Source organism: Halichoeres trimaculatus, unplaced genomic scaffold (genome assembly GCF_033239565.1).
Source record: "Halichoeres trimaculatus isolate MK-OKI-2021-1 unplaced genomic scaffold, fHalTri1.1 fHalTri1_scaffold_20, whole genome shotgun sequence".
NCBI classification, from domain to species: Eukaryota; Metazoa; Chordata; class Actinopteri; order Labriformes; family Labridae; genus Halichoeres; species Halichoeres trimaculatus.
In genome coordinates this window covers 21,699,009-21,719,213 of record NW_027437198.1, presented here as the reverse complement: position 1 = coordinate 21,719,213, position 20,205 = coordinate 21,699,009, and the positions used below count along the sequence as shown (strand labels likewise).

Sequence of the window (20,205 nt, the reverse complement as noted above, 5' to 3'; positions counted from 1 at the left end):
GCTTTAAAATGTCCACTGATCTTTTAGCTCTTCATAAATGATACAACATTTAAGATATCTTTCAGTTTTTGAGATTTTTATTTATTTATTTCCATTTTTTATTATCTTACACAAAACAAAAGAAATGACAGTACACTCATCACACACTCACTGACAAAAGGGGGTTAGGACAACACAAAACAAAACAGCCATCTGCATGTGAAATACAGCATGGGGGGGCAGGAGTCATCACTGTTACAATTTATAGTTATAATTCAAATACAGCAAAGGTCATATACTGTTCACACTGTCTACAATTCATCATTTTATTTAAACGTTCCCCTGATGAAAGTCCATGGGTCGTCCCTATTGTTATAATTACTCAGAGTTGAAGCTGCACTATCCATTGAAATCAAATCCAAAAAGTCTATCAGCCAATTGTCTATGTTGTAGCTGTCCGGTTTACGAGTTTTTCAGTTCATGAGGATTGTCCTTTTAACAGACATAAAAGTAAGGTAGATACTATGTTGAGTTAGCTTCGGTATTTTATTATCCATCTTAAATCCAAGTATGCATACATCAGGGCGCTGTGGTATTTGTGGAGTGATGTAAGCTCTGTGTACAATCTTCATCTGAATGAAACAGAAAACAAACCAATAAAAAAAAATATTAATCAGAAAAACAAAATTAATTATCACAAAAAACAAACCGCAGATTAAAATTACTCTGAAAAACCTGAGTTGTTTTTTTTCTTCAAGTGAATGCAATACGCTTCCATAGTAAGCAATAACCTTTACATTCTAAATAAATTCATTATGATTGTTTTAAATAAAAAAAAAAAAAAAACTTTTAAAATACCTTTTGTTGTCCTTTATGGATTTAAATTAAAATAAATAAATAAATAAAAACACTTTTGTTAAAAGGAGGTATTGAAGGATGTTGGGAGCTCTACTTAAATTAAAAGTCCCAACAGTCAGAAAACTTAAATAAATAAATAAATAAATAATAAGATAGAGTTAATAATTAAGGGTTAGTTTACCGGAAAACCAACGTTGACTGTTTTATTTTGAATTCCTTGACCGGAAGTGTGCAGCTGTCTCAGCGCGTGGACGGTTTCCTGGAGCAGAGCCGGTGACGCTGCACAACGAGGCTTTAACGAGAGAGGATGCATGGAGCTCTCGGGCGGCTGGCAGGAACATTCAGCCCCGGATCCCCGCGCTTCGTGCCCGCTCTGCAGCCAGGTGAGTCCCGCCATCCCGCACGTGCTGTCTGCGCCTGAGTCCTCGTGCTTGTCTGCAGTTTGTGAGTCAGCCTTCAGCTGTACTGCAGGTGCACCAGGTTACCTGAAGTCCATGTTAACTTCAGTATCAGCAGGGAGGCATCTGCAGTGAGGGACGGAGGAGACATCAGGCAGTTTGCTGGATGCAGACCACACACAAACACACACACAGCATTCTCTGAGTTTTATGGTTGTTTCTTTTAGATGAATTTATTTTGATTTTTTTTTTTTCCAAATTCACGCTATGGAAAAACACAAGAGACGAAATTTGGGAGACATGATCAGGTTTTAAGGGACAGAGTGGAGCAGTTTTTGTGCTGTTGAGGATAATAAACACTGATCTCTGTGTCTGCTTCACACACATCTGAGAATAGAGCTCACACTGATTTGAAGTCCTTGTTCAAGGGCAGAACTGAGGAGTGAGCAGGCAGGGAGCTGAAGCAAGCAGACACCAGACTAAGCAGGAGATGACATCTGGGTGAACCCTGTGTGAGTCAGTTAACAGTCTGAGCAGAGCGTTAGTCCCAGGTAAAGGCAGAAGAGAGTTTTACTTTCATATCTTTACAGAAGAGTCAGAGTGTTAGGAGGAGAAGGAAAGAAGAGATGGATCAGTGTGGAGATTGTTTTTTCCTTTTTTATGGTGAGAACTGATGAAATAAAGTCAAAACTAGATTTAAATTTACATATTTACTTCACAGTTTTAAGACGAGGTTGAAAAGTTGAGAATGAGTTTGATTTTGAGTGAATGAAGCTGAAAAAATTGCCTTCTTCCAGGTCCTCTCCACCTGAGCCAGCAGCATCATGGGAGGCTCCACCTCCTCCCTGGCTGAGGAGGCCGAAGGTGACGCCCCCCGCGGAGCAGCTCTGCCCCCATCGCCCATCATGGGATGTCTGAGGAGCAGCCAGAGCATCTCTCTCCCTCGGCAGCTTCCCAGGCCGGGCAGACACAGAGAGCGCAGGTAAGACGGGGTTCAGGTGTGTGAAAAGAGCGACAACATCGGCTTCCTCTGACTTCCTTAACTGTAAGAATTTATCTGAATGACTCTGTAAACATGTCTCAAAGCAGCAGATTCCTTAATCTGACCTGTAGCTCTCCACATTTATTTTGTCTGTCTGCTTTCTGAGGAATAACCAGTGATTACGCTGATTTATTAATGCTCTCACTCCTTAAAGGAGGTGGCAGGATGGATGGGGCAGCTGTTTAATTGATATTCTACACTTCCCAGGCTCTGCCATGTGCTCATGAATTTTTCATCACTCGGTCGATATAAAGTAAACCACAGCCTCCCCGCTTTAGTTCAAATCTCCACTTATGAATTATTACCGTATCTCTGTCTAATGTGCTGCTTTGGTGAGTCTCCTCTGCTGCCACGCTGTCCCAAACTCCTGCAGAGTCAAGTTACTCTGACAGGAAGTGTAACGCTACCAGGGAAAGCCCTGATGGCTGAGCTGCAGACGACAGACTGGAGGCTCACCAGAGGGAATATGGGTCTGCAGTCGACTCTGTGTTTCGTTTGATGCACTGGGATCAAAGTGAACCTGCAGAGACATCTATGAGTAAGCAGCGCTGAGGTATGGCTTCAGTAAAATGTGTTATCTCAGTGAAGGAGTCGGATATCACTGACTTTGAACTTGTGCAGCTACAGAGCGGGAAAGTGTCCAAATGTCAGCTTTCATTTTGGAGTTGTAGTCATTTTGCGGTGAATCAAAGCGCTGTGCAGGTGGAGGACCTGCTGCAGCAGGAACAGCAGGATGTTTAGAGACACACAGAGCAGCTTAATGAAGCAAGAGCAGACAGAAAAACATCATTTTCAGTTCAGGAGAGACACGCTGCATCATGGAGGGCGTTTGTTTAAGGGAGACGGTGCTGTCTGTGGTGCTGAAACTGACAGCCAGATTTATCTTCAGCCTTTTTTCTCAGTCCTGTTTTTCGTGTCAGTTTTACCTGTAACCTTAAATATTTTGTATGTTATATCATCTGTTTTTGAATTTCCTGATCATTAAAGACATTAAAGAGCAGATAGGTGGTACAAGATGAATGGATGAATAAATAATCCCTGCAAGCTGTCCAGGCTTCTGTTCAAGAACGACACTGTCCATGGTGCTGAAAGTTGCAGACAGATTTATTGTCCTGTTTCCTCTCGCATTTAATCCAACAGAAGGAGGGACGATATGCTTTTCTCCTGATTTGATTCTTTTACAACTTTTGCAATGCTGTTTTAATTTTTATTGCGATTCATTGATAGCTCAGATTTTTAGTTTGCTTCTTTAACACCAGACCATGTGAAAGTTGAAAAAAAGTAAGAAAGTTTATAGAAAGTGCAAAAAAGTCCACAAGAAAACAGATGATGACAGCTTGTCCACCATTCTCCAGTTCAGCCAGCCTCCACCTCCACAGGGTCCAGGACTGAGCTTCTTCAGCAGTCTGTTCAGTCTCCGTCTCCTGGATCCTGTCTGCTCACAGCAGGTGAAGCTCTTACAATGTGGCGTTGGTGTCTGGTGTTAGCTCCGTTAGCCATGTCTGTGAATAGCATGATGCTACTCTGCCTTCTGGTTTCTCCTCTGTTTCTGGGTTAGCACGGCTAGCTTGTCCATCTTATTGGAGATAGATCTTACGTTCCAATAACAGTGGATGGAAGGATAGGTCAGTGTCATGACTTCTTAGCTCACACCTAAGAACCAGCACGTCGTCCTCACCTCCTTCTTCTCACCTTGTGGGGAAACATCAGGCCTTGCACCAGTTAGCATTGACATGCTACAGGCTGCAAACAGCTTATTTCACATGTAAACAATGCAGCCATGGTTACATGAAGGATCTCCAGACAAACACAGGAGCAAATATAGCAGCAAACAAATATATACATATATACAGACTGTCAGGAGCCTATATCAGGAGCCATATTCTCCCAAAAAATGTTCATCACATGTGAGTCAGTTTTTAGGATTTATTCAGGGGATCTGACTTCATGTTAATAGATAGTTAAAAAATCACGATTTAAAAAGCATATAACACAAAATCCTGATCCTTATTTCTCCCACCCCACCAACATTCTTATAATATTGCTGATTTTTAAGTAGTATATGCTTAGTCCAGAACGCATAAACATCTAAAAGAGATCACTACAAGGTCTCAACGCTCCCACTGGGCTCTGTGTTAAAGTTTTCCCATTCTCTAATCTGGCTCTTAGAGTCGCCCACCTTTTATTACATATATCTACAGAATTCATCTGATATATTTTGAAAATTAAGGATCCAAATGTATCTATTCCAATGCAAGGGGTTAGGGCTTTTTAACAGAAAGTTCAACAGTGACTGTTTCACTTTTTGATGCAGCCTCCAGTGGACACTCATGGAACTGCAGTTTTTTTGCACCCTTTCATCAGCTTCACTTATCAACACCAGGGACTGTCACCTCAGTGGGACCCAAACACAGACCACATACAGGAGAATAATTGAAAGAGATGAAATAATACCCAGGCCCCTAGTGGAGGGATGAGGCGCTGCAATGAGCAGGCAGAGGAAAAATGAAAGCTTGTCAGGAACAGATGGAAAAAAAGTGTAGGAGTATTTCTGCTTCATTAGTTCCACCTCAGGTTGGTAGTTGTTGTTGTTGAGCTCTTGGAGGGACAGTTTGCTCTGCAGTAACCCGTCCAGGTTGTGCCCTGCTGGAAGTTTCGGGCTGGGCGCCAAAGCTACTTAGAGAATGTGGGACAGCCTCAGCACAGATGTCCCACTAGCTCCTGAAGACTGAATTTCTCCCTGGATGCCAGCACATGGATAATCTGGGTCTGACTTACAGCCCAGGCCTCTGCGCACAATGAACAACATGAATGCTGGAGCTGTATCCGTTGGTGAGCCCCTTGGAGAGTTTGGGTCAGGACTGAACAACACTGCAACACTGTGAAGTGCTCAGACCCAAACGGCTGGAATAATTAACACCCAGAGAAGCAACCCAATCATCAATGTTTTATAATCTTTCAGTTTCTGGGGAAGCAGCTGAAGAAGACTTTATGATGCTGCAGCTTCTTTCATTTCCATATTCATGCATTTTAATTTTCTTCTCACAGACACCGCAGGGTATAGAACAATGCAAGAGCTGCAAATGCACCGTTTATATTTGGATTCCTCTCCTTCTCTCAGACCCCCTCCTGCTCCCACTGGGATGTTAAAGCTACGCAAAACCAGCTGAACACAGCTCTGATGTTTCCACTCTGCACTTAACTCCTATCATAGGAAATGTTTCTGGAAGCTGTTTTGTTGGAGCGTTAGAGAAGTTTGTCCAGAATGAAAAAAAAGAAGAGTGTCCCTTGTTTTAAAGAGTGGTTTTAACATCCGGCTTTTTTTTTTTTTTTTTGCATAATGAGGGTTCAAAGTTTTCATTAAGCACAGAAAGTTTCAGTGAGTTGCTTCAGCTTGCAGCTGTTTAATGAGCTGAACGAGCTGCGGCTTCACCTCAAACACACTCACACTGCTCAGGCTCTTTTTCTAAACATTCGACAGCAGATATAATCCTCTCTTCTTGTATCACGGTAGAGTTTTATGTCTTTTCTCAGGATTCTTTTTGATTTCACATCCCAGACTCTGACTCTGAGCTGTCTTCTTTGGTCTCCAGTTTCTCCTCTGGTTCAATGCCCCTGCAGAGGAGCCAGTGGGCCTGTGTCTGCTGTACTTTCCTGAACGCAGCCGGCGCCCCCCGCTGCTCCATCTGTGAAGCCCCCCGGCAGAAACCGGACACACGCTGGTTGTGGCAGACAACCAACAAGGAGGACAGACGCTGGTCCTGCCCGGACTGTACCCTCTCAAACCCCTCTAACACCCCGGCGTGCTCTCTGTGCGGCTGCAGCGGACCCCTGAACCGACCCAGGGGATCTTCTGAAGACCTGCCGCCTCGGCCTCAGCGCTCCAGTAGCTGCTCCGGCCCCTTGAGACCCTCAGCCGTCGATGATGCAGAAAGAAAAAGCCTTATGTGGGACTGTAGGAGGTGTACTCTGCAAAACACGCCTGCTTCCATGTCCTGCTCTGCATGTGGAGGACCACGCAAGCTGTCTCTGCCCCAGATCCCTGCCGATGCCTTACTCATCCCTGAGGTCAGCAATAAAACAGGAGTGAAGAAAACTGAACCTGCAGCGGGGGCCATCTCCCTCTCCATCTCCACCCGAGGAGAGTGTTTACCTGTGGAGGCGTCAGACTCCTCCTCAGGTCATAATAACCCAGTCCCCTGCAGCCGCAGAGAGGTGCCCCCCTCAGAGGTCGGCCTCGTTAGCTTAAGCCCTTCTCCGTCGTCGCTGGCTGTGCAGCATCTCTCAGCGCCGTCAGAGCTGCAGGCTGGAAGGCGCCTGAGCGTCCTGACTGAGGAGATGTCACCTGCGTCAGACACCTCAGCATCCTTCCCCGCATGTGCTGCCCCTGACATTAACAGGACAGAGGAGTGGGCGTGTCCGGCGTGCACGCTCATCAACAAGATGAAAGCGCAGCACTGCCTGGCGTGCCACACGCCGCAGCAGCTCAGAGCCGCCCCGTCTGCAAAGAGGAAGGAGAGCATGCTGGTGGAGGAGCGGCGGCAGAGTGATGAAGGAGAGGCCAAGGAGCTGTGGGAGAACATCATCAGCTTCTGCAGAGAGGTGAGCGCACGATCCCGTCTAAAGAGCTCCAGGTTACACCACCCTAAAGGTCACCTGTGTCTGTGGTTTTTCCCAGAACTCTGTGACATTTGTGGACGACAGTTTCCCTCCTGGTCCGAAGTCTGTCGGCTTTCCTGAAGATGACAGCGTCCAGCATCGGGTCAAACGGTGGCTTCGACCTCACGAAATCCACTGCAGCAACGTAGAGCGGGCGCTGAAGTGGTCTGTGTTTCGCACACTTCGTCCATCTGACATCCTGCAGGGACTTCTGGGTAACTGCTGGTGAGAAAACTCAGCCCTCAGCACATTTTAAAGGCAGATGATGGAGCAGAGGTAGTCAAACCTGCAGATTTAAGAATTGAAACCTCTCCTATCAGAGCGCTGAATGTTTAACTTTCTCCTGGGAGCAGGTTCCTGAGTGCGTTGGCGGTTCTGGCTGAGCGTCCAGAGCTGGTGGAGAAGGTGATGGTGACTCGCTGGCTGTGCGCTGAAGGAGCCTATCAGGTGCGTCTGTGTAAGGACGGATCTTGGACCACGGTGCTGGTGGACGACATGCTGCCTTGCGATGAAAACGGACACCTTCTCTTCTCTCAGGTGAGCGTCCTGCTTCACACAGTCTGAATCCACATCTTCAGAAAACACAAAACTGAATAATCTTTCTCTCTTTTAGAAAACATTTCTGGTTCTCCTCCTGCTCACCTAGCAGGAGCCTCGCTCTGCTCCTGGAGATTATTTTTCGCTCTTCTTATCTTTCTTAATTTAATTCCCCAGGCCCAGCGGAAGCAGCTCTGGGTGGCCCTGATTGAAAAAGCTTTGGCAAAGCTGCACGGCTCCTACTTTGCTTTGCAGGCAGGTCGAGCCATCGAGGGCCTGTCCACGCTGACGGGGGCTCCCTGCGAGTCGCTGGCCCTCCAGGTTAGTGCCACCAACCCTAAAGAAGAGCCCATCGACACAGACCTCATCTGGGCTAAAATGCTTAGCTCTAAAGAAGCAGGGTGAGTGTAGGGACTCAGTCTTTGGTTTGAGTCTGCAGAGACATGAAGAGTGCATCCTTAATGTGTTTTCTCTGCACTGATAGCTTCCTGATGGGGGCGTCATGTGGAGGTGGGAACATGAAGGTGGATGACTCGGAGTACGAGTCCCTGGGTTTACGGCCGCGGCATGCTTACTCTGTCCTGGATGTGAGAGATGTAGACAGCCACAGGTGAGCCAAGAGAGTTCATGAGCCTTCACCTGAATGTGACCAAAGCTCAGAGCAGACACATATAAAGAATTTGGTTTCATGAATGGTTCGGCGCTGCAGTCATGAAACTTGAACAAACTTTATTTGAAGTTTAAGTTGATGTAACAGCATCTTAGATCTGCTTCCTGTGTCAGGTTACTGCAGCTGAGGAACCCGTGGGGTCGCTTCTCCTGGACCGGGCCCTGGGCGGACAACTGGCCCAGCTGGCCTCCTCACCTGAAGAGGGAGCTCTGCGCTCAGCGGGCTGAAGACGGCCTGTTCTGGATGGACTTTTGGGATTTCATCAGGTACGTTAGCCTGTGAAGTCACATGTTTGCATGTTCTGATCATTTTACTCACCTGGTTTAAACCGTTGACTGTACAGAGAGACTATTTGTTTATCAACAACGCTGGATGCGCGCAACTTGGGTGCAGAAGCACTGCAAAGTATAATGGTTTGTCAACTGACGTGGTGGAGTTAACCACCAAAAAACAGATTTTTAAACTAATCATCAGTACTTTTACTGATGTTAAACGTCTCCCAGGTTTGTGAAATAGCAATGAGTGGACAGAAGAGATCAGCAAGTGGACAGATATCAGGTGGACAAACGTTTTTAGCAGAGAAATTCAGCATGTACCCAGAGAGCAATTTAAACACACAACTGTCACTTGATGCTCATGACTTCATTTACCAGACTGTGACAGACCAGGACGTACATGTGTGTCAATAAATCAGAAACCCTCCCAGACCAAAAAAGCGCACAGACTGCTGAGTCAGAACCAGAAAACTACGTCCAGAGTTAATTATTTACCCACAGACGTTGCTGGTGTTTCAGTGGAAAGTGTGACCCTGTTAACTGGTGACTCTTGACCTTAATCACCAAGCGTCAACCTCCGGTCTAAGAATATGAGACCATATGGAAGTGCTAAAATCTGCTGTTTCTCGAGTGTCCGCTTGAAGTAGCGGAAGTCACGTACACACCAAGCCAAAAAAAGCTGTTTTCGAAGCAGAAATTAACCTATTTACAGCCTGGTTCAAAAAACGTCTCCTGTCTGAGTCGCTAGTTTCTCTTTCGTCACCCACTGTACGGGAGGGTCTTCTAACTCGGCCGTTTAAAGGAATTTTAAGATCACAAGCTTGCCCAATCAGAGGCACAGCTCAGGGTCGGGCACCGACAGGCATCCTGTAGCTGTACACAAAGCCCTTGTCACTACCAATATGGCTGCGATAGCTGAGCTGCTTCATTTTTCGTTTCAGAAACAGGCGGGTGACGTCGGGGAGACTACATCCATGTTTTACACAGTCTATGGAAATCACTAATACCGTCAGCTGAGAGTCACCAGTTTGCATGGTTGCAATTAACTCCAAAACACCGGTTGCTCTGTGGCGGTCAAAACTTGATAGACGTTGCCTCTGTTGTATAGTATCATTTCTAAAAACTGACCAACCGTACATTTTTATGCTGATAACAGGTTGAATTTTGTGTTTAAAAAAACGCTAACTTGTCTGAGGATAGCGTGGCTTTACCATTTACCATTGTACGGTTTTGAAGCCAAAATACCCCCGTCACAGGCGCCGCAATTGGTAGCCAGAGTCAGCACAGTAGAGACGATGAGAGACTCAATATATATATATTTTCTTACGAGAGTCTGATCTCTTCTTGGCTCTCTTTCCTGACATATTTTACAATCTCTGAAAAAAATGCACAAGAATGGCAGCTGTCAATCATCGTCAAACATGACATAAAGCCTTGTTATAACTAATGAGAACGAAATTTTTGGGGAAAAAAGAGGAGCTGGATACAAGGTATCCCAATAATATCTTCAAATAACCGTGACAACCAGATGCAAGAAACATTTCTACGAGGTGTATTGATTTTTTTAAAGTTGGACCATCATCTTGAATGGCTGGGGAGATTGATTTTTTGACCTATGCTGCAGCCAGCCACCAGGGGGAGCAGTTTTTGTGGCGACTTCACTTCGAGCCGAGTAAGATAACGCCCATTTTTTTTTACAGTCTATGGTTTAAACTCTGGTGGTTTTATGAACAGGTACTTTGACTCTGTGGATATCTGTAAGATCCACTCAGACTGGCAGGAAGTCAGAGTGCCAGGTGTGTTTCCCCGTGGGGCTGACGTCCCAGTGACGGTTGTGTCCATCACCGTGCTGGAGAGATCAGCTGTGGAGCTGGCGTTATTCCAGCAGGGCAGCAGGTAGGAGCCAGTTTGGCTTGTTTGTGTTTGAATGAGGGGATAAAGTTTGCGAACGTTTCATGTTAAAAATAAACTCCCCTCAGGCGTTGGGACACAGCAGAGAGCCACCTCTTGGATCTGTGTGTGCTGGTGTTTCGGGTCTCCTACGACAGCTCAGGTGTCCTGTCGCTGGGCCGTCTGCTGGCTCACAGCCGCCGCTCGGTTAGGAGGTTTGTGGGCTGTGACGTCATGCTGGAGCCGGGCGAGTACGCCGTGCTCTGCTGTGCTTTCAACCACTGGGTCAATAACGAGACAGAGGAGACGAGTAAGAGCTGCACACACACACACACACACACAAACACACCTGATCAGGGTTGATTAGCAGGCTCTGAGCTGAAATGAATGTGCACCACACTGTTTCTGTTTTCAGCGAGCAGCAGCAGGTCAGAGGAGCCTGGCTTCACGCTGGCTGTCTACAGCTCCCGACTGGTGATGGTGGAGCAGATCACAGCCTCGAACACCACCATCGCTGACGCCATCATCCAGCTGACAGAAACCAAAGGAGAGCGCCACGAGGTACTGCTGCATCCTCTCATCAGTCTGTAAAATCAGAGACACTCTCAGGGTCTAAATGCTTCTTCTCCTGCTGGTTGTCAGGGTCGGGAGGGGATGACGTGTTACTACCTGACTCACGGCTGGGCGGGGCTCATCGTTATGGTGGAAAACCGACACCCCAGACATCACCTCCATGTTTCCTGTGACTGCAGCGACAGCTTCAACGTGGTGTCGACACGAGGCAGCCTCAAAGCCATCGACAGCATCCCTCCTCTTCACAGGTTTACTGTTAAACCATCTCAGTGATCACACCAACAGCAAACAGACTGTACAAACACAGACAGCACCACAACAACACCCCCAGTCAGCAGAAACATCTCCCACATCTCTGCTTTTTAACGTTTGTTTTAATGATTGTAATAGGAACACATACAGACGACGCTGAAGCCTTTCTGAAAATGTGAATGAGGCTTTATCTCTCCCAGACAGGTGCTCGTGGTTTTGTCTCAGCTGGAGGGAAATGCTGGATTCTCCATCACACACCGTCTGGCCCATCGTAAAGCCGTCCAGGCTTCTTTGGGGAACTGGAGTCCCTTGAAAGCAACGCACAGTCCTGCCCTGAGCCCAGAAACAGCAGGTCTGCATCAGCCTCGGCCTCTTTGATGACAGGCTGCTGGGACATGATGAAGCAGAGAGGAGATTATAAACGGGGTATGAGGTCTCAGTGTGGAGGCAGCTCCTTTAAAGGGACAGTCCAACACTTTAGGAATCAGCCTTTTTGTCTCTCAGTGGCGCCAAAGGGTTCAGCCATTTTTTATTACATGAAGGTATTTTATCTCAGCCAATAAAAACAACAGAAATGACTTTATTTGAAGAAGAAAATCATTTTGTCATTGTGAAAAAAAAAATTGTAAAGCATCAAACTTAGTTTTAAAAAGGAAACATTGTAAGGTGGAGAGCTGTCTGAGACATTTCTCTAAGCCGGGACTCCTCACAGACAGAAGATTAAATCTCATTAGTTTGCACAAAAGCAGCTGAGATATTAGCTTAGATTGAAACAGGTGTAGCAATGTGCCACAGGGTATAAAACTGTTTTTAATGTCTTCTGATTTTAAACTGTATGTTTTTTACACACATTCATTTGAATGAGATGATATGTTCTGAGCTAAGTCATTCCTGTCTTCAGAGCCTTTCTGCCAACACCAAAACCACCAACAGAAGTTTCACATTCCTCTAAAGCTCATGTAGAACAGAATGTTCCAGAAAAACACAATGCACTTTATATTTTAAAAACACATTTTTGATCACGGCTGGTCTTCAGGTCCAAACTGTCTTACCTGCACTGATGATAGAAGAGTAGAAGAAGTTTGTTTTTGTAGATGTTAGTGTGATCAGGCTGCCACAAACACAGACATGGTGTTAAATTAGCTCAGTATTATCCCCTCTAACAGTGAAGCGCATAGGATGTTTAGAGTCTTAGTTTTAGAGAGGAGACTCGCTGTGTGAACGCATTTAGCACTTTATAAACTCTGAACTATATGCTGGATTCTTGTGTTTTACTGTAAAGGAAATGTTTTTTAACATGTAGAAACATATTTTCAGCTTATTTATCCAAAAGCACCATTGCAAAGTTAGTGACAATGTATAAACTATGCAAATGTTTAAAGGCTGTAATAATGCTTTGTCAATTAAAACATGTATAGCTCTTTCAGTCTGGTTTATTTACTTCATTAAGTATGATTGTTTGATTTTTTTTGAAAGTCATCTGGAAGTTGATTTAAACACAGAGCTGTGCAGATTCTGTGGTATTTCAAACCTCAATACTACAGCTTAAAAACTATAGTCCTTTTGATTGACACCTCATCTGACCAGCTGAGGTGGTTGATGGTCTCTCCAAAGCTAATAATATTTATCGAGTGTGACATGGCGTGATTTGAGTCACTGTCATCCTTCCATGTGCAGCTACAAATATAAAAATGAAATTTTTTGTGTTCTTACTTAACTCAGGGTGTCCGCGGGGTCTTAAAAAGTATTAAAAGTTGATAAATCAATTGTGGGAAAAATTAAGCCCCTTAAAAAGTATTGAAAAGTCTTAATTATGGTTTTATGAGGTGTTAAATTTTATTGTAGTTCAAGCTTTGACTCCAAAAGTATCCATGAATATTTCTCTTCCTCCTCGTGACTGTCCCCTGATTGGGTTGTTAAGCATTCGGCCAATGAAGTTGTGATAATAATCAAATAAGTTTTTGGTTTTTTCAGCTAGTTGGCCTTGAATAATTGCTGTTACTTGTTGTATGGGAACAAGAATGGGAGTGTCAATAAATCTGCCAGTAGTTTCATTTATTCTTACCTCATTTCTATTTAAATTCAAACCATGACTGCTAAAGATGGGTCGCTACCAACAGCTTAAAATTACGATGAGGTCTTAAAACTTTTTGAAAGGTTTTTTAAAAAGTCTTAAAAAGGTATTGAAATTAACCTCTGGGTTTCAGCATATACCCTGTAACTACAGACTAGTTACAGTTGCTATAAGACTTAATACTGACGATAAAAGTCCAAAGTGTTACCTCTCAGAGAGACCAAACTTTTTATTTACTCCAAATAGCTAAGAACAGCATCTGATTTAGTTTAAGGAAGTCTTTCACAGGCTTTGGCATTTTGGATGGAAGGTTAAAGGGTTAAACAGCACATTTGAGATACTGTGACAAAGAAAAAACATAATGATTAGATACACAATCATAATAATAAGTCATCCTGACCTTTTGCCTTTTTCTTTGAAACAACAACAACAAAAAAAACTTTTTATTTTTTTTCCCTGGCGGAAAGAGTCGACTTGGCTGGACAGAAAACAGGTTTTCATATTCAGTCTGTAGTACCAACTGAGACCACAAGGTGGCAGTGATACAACAGCCTGAATGCCGGCAGCAGCAAACCCACGAAGAAGAAGAAGCAGAAGCAGGCTGCTGGTTAGCTGCCTGCTAACCAACCAACAGTGCTACCAACTCCACTGAGACACGTGTCTGGTTTTATTTACTCCTTTTTACTGTGTAGCTGTAGCCAACTTCTTCTGCCACCATGGGGATTTTAGAGAAAATCGCGGAAATAGAGAAAGAAATCGCTCGGACACAGAAAAACAAAGGTAAAGAGGTGACAGCAGCGGGGCTAACAGTTAGCTTCATGTTGAACTTATGGGCAGCTGTGTGTACGTGTGACACCCGTCACTGTTCTGTTACTCAGTAATTCATAAGAAACATGCCAAGTTATGCCTTCACATTTATGCCAGTTACTGATACAAGTAAAATAAACATTTTTCAGATTTTATCTGAGTCCAGATTATTTCTTAAATGCTCATTTTTAAATTAAGATTTACCGTAAACTGGTGTTGTACTCTCACAGCTCCTCTCCAAACTTAACTCACATTATATCTGAGTCAGACCCTCACTTTTCTGACAGTCAACCTTTAGTCAGTCAGTGTTATACGTTTCTGATTTAGTGTGTAATTTGTTCCTCCAGCCACTGAGTACCATCTGGGTTTGCTGAAAGCAAAGCTAGCCAAATACAGAGCCCAGCTCCTGGAGCCCAAATCAGCTGGGGCCAAAGGAGAGGGCTTTGATGTCATGAAGTCAGGGGATGCTCGTGTTGCTCTTATAGGGTTTCCCTCCGTGGGTAAGGTATGTTAAGGAACACACACACACACACACACACACACACACACACACTACATACTACATACTACAAATGTTCCAAAACAACCCAATATTGAATACTTTCACTCAGATTGGCTGATATTGAGACATGCTCAAAGATCCTAAAGTTAAAGATTTTAATAAACACAGGCTACTCTGCTCTGATCACTCAGCCGTTGGTATAATTGTAAGTTTAACTGTCATAAATATAATGAAAACAGAAGTAAACTATGGTTATTATCATGTTGCACATGTAAAGATCTTGTGAAACAAAATCAAAAGACCTCCATGTCCTGGTCTGACGAATCTTCTGTTGTCCACTCAGTCCACCTTCCTCAGTTTGATGACATCAACAGCCAGTGAAGCTGCTTCCTACGAGTTCACCACCCTCACCTGCATACCTGGTGTCATAGAGGTACACACTCATACACAGCAGTGCATATATGATCACATGTACCTATAAATTGTGTCACTCAAACTGTCGTTCGTCGCTTTTTAGTACAAAGGGGCCAACATCCAGTTATTAGATCTTCCGGGAATCATTGAGGGTGCTGCCCAAGGTGAGTGGAGAATCAAGTTTTTGTACTTTGTTATAATTTGTAATTGAAGTGTTAAAGCACAAGTGTTATTCAATAACAACAAACTGACAAAAAACAGGGATTAAAGCATGAATTTAAATCCTGAGAAGGAAAACATCACTTCACAGTAAAACTCTATTTGATCGTTTCCAGGTAAGGGTAGAGGTCGTCAGGTCATCGCTGTGGCCCGTACTGCAGACGTTGTCATCATGATGTTGGACGCCACCAAAGGAGATGTTCAGAGGTTTGTGGTGTCACTGTTTTAAGGAGTGTGTTGTTTGTAGAAGTGATTTATATGCTAACTTGTCTTTAATGCTTTGTTTCAGGGAGCTTCTTGAAAAGGAGTTGGAGTCAGTTGGCATCAGACTCAACAGGAAAAAGCCAAATATTTATTTCAAGGTATGTCTTCTGTTTTATCATGTGTGCACCGTGAACACATGCAGCCTGTTTTAAAGAGGTGTAATGCTTGGGTTTTCAGATTTCTTTCATTTAACCTGATGTCATTAGGGCCTTGTTTATGTTAGTCCTAAGCGTGAGCTCTCACGTTTTTGACTAAATTTGTGAAAACGTGTGATTTTTTTTCCCTCTGTAGCCAAAGAAAGGTGGCGGCCTCTCCTACAACTCCACAGTCCCTCTCACCCACTGCTCAGAGAAACTCGTCCAGCTTATCCTCCATGAATACAGTATCCTGGCCTAATGTTGCCTTTTTTAGTTAAATAAATATTTCACAGAGGTATTTGCTGGCTTCTTTAACTCTCTCTCCTCAGAAATCTTTAACGCAGAGGTACTCTTCAGAGAGGACAGCACACCAGATGAATTTATCGACGTCATCGTTGGGAACAGAGTCTACATGCCTTGTTTATATGTACGTTGGAGTGAATCCTCCTCTCATTTGAGGCCAAAGAAGAATATTTCAGCTCATAGACAGAAAAAGAGAAAATCAGGGGAACCTCTTTATTTAGAGATGAAAGGTTTTGTCTCTGTTCTTTATTTGTAATTTGGGTTTGTATTAACAGGTGTACAATAAGGTGGATCAAATCTCCATCGAGGAGGTGGATCGCCTGGCACACAGACCTAACAGTGTCGTCATCAGGTGAGAGATTTGAGCTCTTGTGTATGAAAACAGAGATCTTGGCTGAAAGCTCTTTGTTAAGGTAACAGCTTCCTCCTCCATCTGTCCGTGTTTTCTCTTCAGCTGTGGCATGAAGCTGAACCTGGATTACCTCCTGGAGATGCTGTGGGAATACCTGGCTCTGATTTGTATTTATACAAAGAAAAGAGGAGGTACTTACACATTTCCCACCAGACTTCTACATGAAAACAGTCTCATCAAAATGAGGGGATAATAATCCTTTTGTCTTCTTCAGAGCGGCCGGACTTTAACGATGCTATCATTATGAGGAGAGGAGCGTCTGTAGAACATGTGGTGAGGAAAACACATGAATCTGAATGACACTGATCAAACCTGCGGACTCCATGCTACGCAGAGGGTCTTAAATCCTTTTATTTTCTCTTCACAGTGCCATCGAATCCACAGAACCTTAGCCAGCCAGTTCAAATACGCCCTTGTTTGGGTAAGTTCAAACCTCCACCGAATAGAAATGCAGTCATCATGAATGAGCTTTATTAGAAACAGAGGCTTCAGGTTACCCTTTCACAGTAGTCCACTAATTGGCGTGTAATGATACTACAAAGGTCTGCAGTCTGAGGTGTTTTCTGTGCAGCAGGAGGAACTTTATCTCAACAAACAGCACTGATCAGAGGTTTACAGGCCAAAACTTTGAAGCTGAGAATCAACTAAAGAGTTGTAAAATAAATCTGAGCTGTGTTGTCTTTCCTCTTCCAGGGAACCAGTACCAAGTACAGTCCTCAGAGGGTCGGCCTTACACACATCATGGAGCATGAGGACGTCATCCAGATTGTTAAGAAGTAAAAAGAAGCTTCTGACTGAGGAAGAAATAGCAGGAGAAATGATATCAACTAGAAATACACTGATGAAAATAAACAGCATCTGTTCTTATTTTGTACATGAACAAAACATTAAAGACTACATGTGAGATGCTTGGGGACACAAAATGTGTGTTTTATTTTTTGATTAAGGCTGATTGTAACAGGAGAAAAAGAATAAAATCTGTAAATGTTGGCTGAATCTGTGTTTCTCTTTCTGACAATGGAAATGACTTCATACCTGGAGACAGAAAAATTATGTTTTATTTTTTAAATTTGATTAGGCCCGTTTAATAATAATATTTGCCGCAGTTTTATAGATTTGCACAGGTTTTGGTGTCACTTTGCTCTCAGGTTCGTTTTTTTATTCCCATTAATCATATTCAAAGGTAGGGTCTGCATGATTTTCCCTTAAATAATATGTCAACTTCTATAGGAATAATCCTGCTCAGTCGTGTCCTACGGGTTTCTATACATGTAAGTCGGTGCCCGTGTGTTGATGTTTTGATTATTTCGGTTCGTTTCTGGGCGGAGACTAAACATGGTTACGTCAGCCAATCACAGAGCGCCCAGTGTGCCGTTGACTTTGCGAATTGGTGATCGCGAGGAGAAGCTAATCAGAGCAGCTAGGCTAATGGACATGGCCGAGAAAGAAAGACACAACCAAAGTGAAACGAAAATTCAAACAGATAACGCTTTTTCCTCAACGAGGATAAAGCTTGACTCGACTTTCACTCGGTTTTGGGAACTTGGAGATTAGGTGAGCGAGACCGTTAGCTTTCTGCTAACCAGGTTTGTGTAACATGCCCGTGATTAGCCTGTGCTAACATGCCAAGGAGAAGGAGCCCGGTTTGAACGTTTGCTAACAAGTAAAGGCACTTCCTGCAGCCCCTACCTTTGATGTGACAGACAGCTGGCTAGAAATTGAAATTTTGGTCCGATGAGAAAACATCTTTTACTAACACTGACACGTTCTTATAAAATTTCCAATATTATTACAAATATTGTCTGCAACACCTTTTGTAACTTAGCTGCTAACCCACTGAGTTTTGTCATTAAGCAGGTGCATTTGAAAAGTTAGCATAGCAGTCTTTCACAGGTGAAAATACCACAACTCTTTCTATCCTAAAACAAAAAAATAGCAATGATAGCCAACAGTATAATCCTGGACTGGAAAGTATTGATCTATTTTACCACTAAGTCTAAAAACCAAACCAATGTGTTTGCAGCCCGACCAAACTTTTAATTGAATAGCCCTGCTGTAGATGATGTGTTAGCATAAAGTGTGATATTATTATCTAATATTTGCCCCTCAGGTGAGTATCCCCCATAGCAGAACAGGTGAGGGTCACTCACCTCTGACTCCTCCCCCTGGCTCCATCCCTGCTACCCAGCTGCTCCTATCTCTGTCTCCAATGCCCCAAAGCAGGCTGACCAGAAAGTATGGACTCCCAGCCAATGCTCCCCATTCTTTCACACACACACATGAGCACAAAAGCAGCATTAAATATTCACAAGCATCTCTTCAGTGTAGGAGAGGGGACGGAGTGGGAGGCTTTACGCCAAACAGAGAGAGGAGGGCTGTGACAGCGCTGCACTGAAAGATGCCTTAAAGATGTGGACTTGGAGGGAGCGCTGGATGGAGAGATGCTGCTTTGGAATAACCTGAAGAGGAGAGGAGTGAAGGAGGGGTGAAACTGTGGAGAGAAAGACACAACAAAGGTACGCTCCACTGAGGTGTGTGTGTGGGTGTGTGTGCATTGTGTGGAACAGGCATGACACTTGATGCTGCCTGGCTCCATATGGCGTGGCTAAGTGTGTGTGTTTGTGTGTGTTGTGCCACTGCACTTGAGTGAGCCCTGTGTGCTTCATTGTGGTCCTATTAGAAGCAGAATTTACATTCAGTTATATCTCTGAGTTCAGTTAATGAGCTATAAACAGCCTCCTTCTGCCAGGCTGCAGAGTCTTTGAATGCAGTTTTCTTCTCACTAACAATAGTTGTCAGAAAAATCCAGGGGGACAGAGATCATTTTGCTCCAAATGACAAAGTTAGCAGAAAAAGTAAATCATGTATCATAAAAACTTTTAAAATCCAAGCAAACTTTTTTTTTATTTATTTTTTTTTTTACCTATATTTAGAAAAGAAGATATTCACACTCTCAGACAGTGCACTTTTTGTCAGATTTTTTCACATCATTACACCCCAACTAAAAAGTGGCCCTATGGGGCTACAATCTAACAATCTATAAATGATCCATATAAAAACACAGGAAAACACTTTTCAATAATAACAAAAAGGGATTTATTATTACTATTATTATAACCAAAAAATAATCAAACATAAACGCCACTAAACAAACTAGACAACACAATCCCTAAGAGGAAGCAGCAGGGCAGCAGTCCCAAGCTCGAATGCCTCCGCAAGCAGCAGTGAGCTCTTAGAGGCCGTGACCAGCCTCGTTGATGATCAGTAAGCTCACCTGAAAATAAGCAGGAGTAAGACAGGGAACACACAATCAAAGACTGTTTTCCAGACCACCTACTGCACTAGTAATGTTTGCTTTTATGGCCGAAATTCAGTATGTAGTAGGTAGTGTGCGAAGACTTGTGAAATCTGCAGTATGCCAAAAACCCTTGGATGTCCTACTGATCCAGAAATATAAGGGGTTTGTCTCTGCAGGTGGCAAGTTTTGGTGAATTATCAACATCTACTGGAATAGGTCAGCATTACAATACAACAACACCAACATTTGACAGTCCGGGAGATAGGAGTGAAGTGATGTGAAAGAAACACCGGTAAATTGTGTTACTTCCAGATATAAAAGAGGTCTTACTTCTACAAATTCATTAAAGCCCATATAAACCACTTATTCATTTTTTTAAACCATACATGGATTATATAGCAGTGGTTTTTCTATCAGCTGCAAAAATAAAAATCCCTTCCAGATTTATTTTCAGTAAATGAGATAACTTTTAGTGTAAGATTAAAAATCAAATATGATGATTCTGCTATGATATGATTAACACAATAACTAAAAGGCAAACATCTACCCAAAGTTTGTGTTGTACATTTATAACAAAGGCAAAATAAAAACCACCACCTGTAGCTCCATTTTCTGAAACTGAAAAAACAGAGTAGTTTACTA

The 20,205-nt window shown here is 43.5% G+C and overlaps 2 protein-coding genes across 3 annotated transcripts; both read left to right on the top strand.

Annotated features, from left to right (window-relative positions):
• Positions 1 to 1,088: 1,088 nt before the first annotated feature.
• LOC141810138 (calpain-15-like) lies at positions 1,089 to 12,497 on the top strand. 2 transcript variants are annotated; one of them, XM_074697492.1, is made up of 13 exons: positions 1,089 to 1,220; positions 2,033 to 2,217; positions 5,871 to 6,879; positions 6,956 to 7,161; positions 7,290 to 7,473; positions 7,651 to 7,874; positions 7,958 to 8,083; positions 8,257 to 8,409; positions 10,153 to 10,314; positions 10,398 to 10,618; positions 10,724 to 10,869; positions 10,951 to 11,129; positions 11,338 to 12,497. In XM_074697492.1, the coding sequence occupies exons 2-13, from the start codon at positions 2,060 to 2,062 to the stop codon at positions 11,444 to 11,446; spliced, it is 2,877 nt and encodes a 958-aa protein (XP_074553593.1). In that variant the 5' UTR covers positions 1,089 to 1,220; positions 2,033 to 2,059; the 3' UTR covers positions 11,447 to 12,497. The 2 variants fall into 2 exon arrangements, with proteins under 2 accessions (XP_074553593.1, XP_074553591.1); XM_074697490.1 differs by having other exon boundaries at positions 11,334 to 12,497.
• A 1,246-nt stretch (positions 12,498 to 13,743) lies between these two features.
• On the top strand, positions 13,744 to 17,250 carry drg2 (developmentally regulated GTP binding protein 2). The gene is made up of 13 exons (XM_074696595.1): positions 13,744 to 13,987; positions 14,362 to 14,519; positions 14,860 to 14,949; positions 15,034 to 15,094; positions 15,266 to 15,356; positions 15,439 to 15,511; positions 15,705 to 15,795; positions 15,880 to 15,977; positions 16,129 to 16,205; positions 16,308 to 16,396; positions 16,480 to 16,538; positions 16,633 to 16,686; positions 16,959 to 17,250. The coding sequence occupies exons 1-13, from the start codon at positions 13,924 to 13,926 to the stop codon at positions 17,043 to 17,045; spliced, it is 1,092 nt and encodes a 363-aa protein (XP_074552696.1). The 5' UTR covers positions 13,744 to 13,923; the 3' UTR covers positions 17,046 to 17,250.
• Positions 17,251 to 20,205: the final 2,955 nt, after the last annotated feature.

What these genes read in the sequence shown, in the direction of transcription:
- drg2 (XM_074696595.1), top strand. Translation starts at nt 13,924, where the DNA reads ATGGGGATTTTAGAGAAAATCGCGGAAATAGAGAAAGAAATCGCTCGG. An exon ending in TCTACATGCCTTGTTTATAT is followed by an intron (nt 15,978 to 16,128) that starts GTACGTTGGAGT and finishes TTGTATTAACAG; the next exon opens with GTGTACAATAAGGTGGATCA. An exon ending in CCTAACAGTGTCGTCATCAG is followed by an intron (nt 16,206 to 16,307) that starts GTGAGAGATTTG and finishes TTTTCTCTTCAG; the next exon opens with CTGTGGCATGAAGCTGAACC.
- LOC141810138 (XM_074697490.1), top strand. Translation starts at nt 2,060, where the DNA reads ATGGGAGGCTCCACCTCCTCCCTGGCTGAGGAGGCCGAAGGTGACGCC. An exon ending in GGCAGACACAGAGAGCGCAG is followed by an intron (nt 2,218 to 5,870) that starts GTAAGACGGGGT and finishes TTTGGTCTCCAG; the next exon opens with TTTCTCCTCTGGTTCAATGC. An exon ending in GACACCTTCTCTTCTCTCAG is followed by an intron (nt 7,474 to 7,650) that starts GTGAGCGTCCTG and finishes TTAATTCCCCAG; the next exon opens with GCCCAGCGGAAGCAGCTCTG.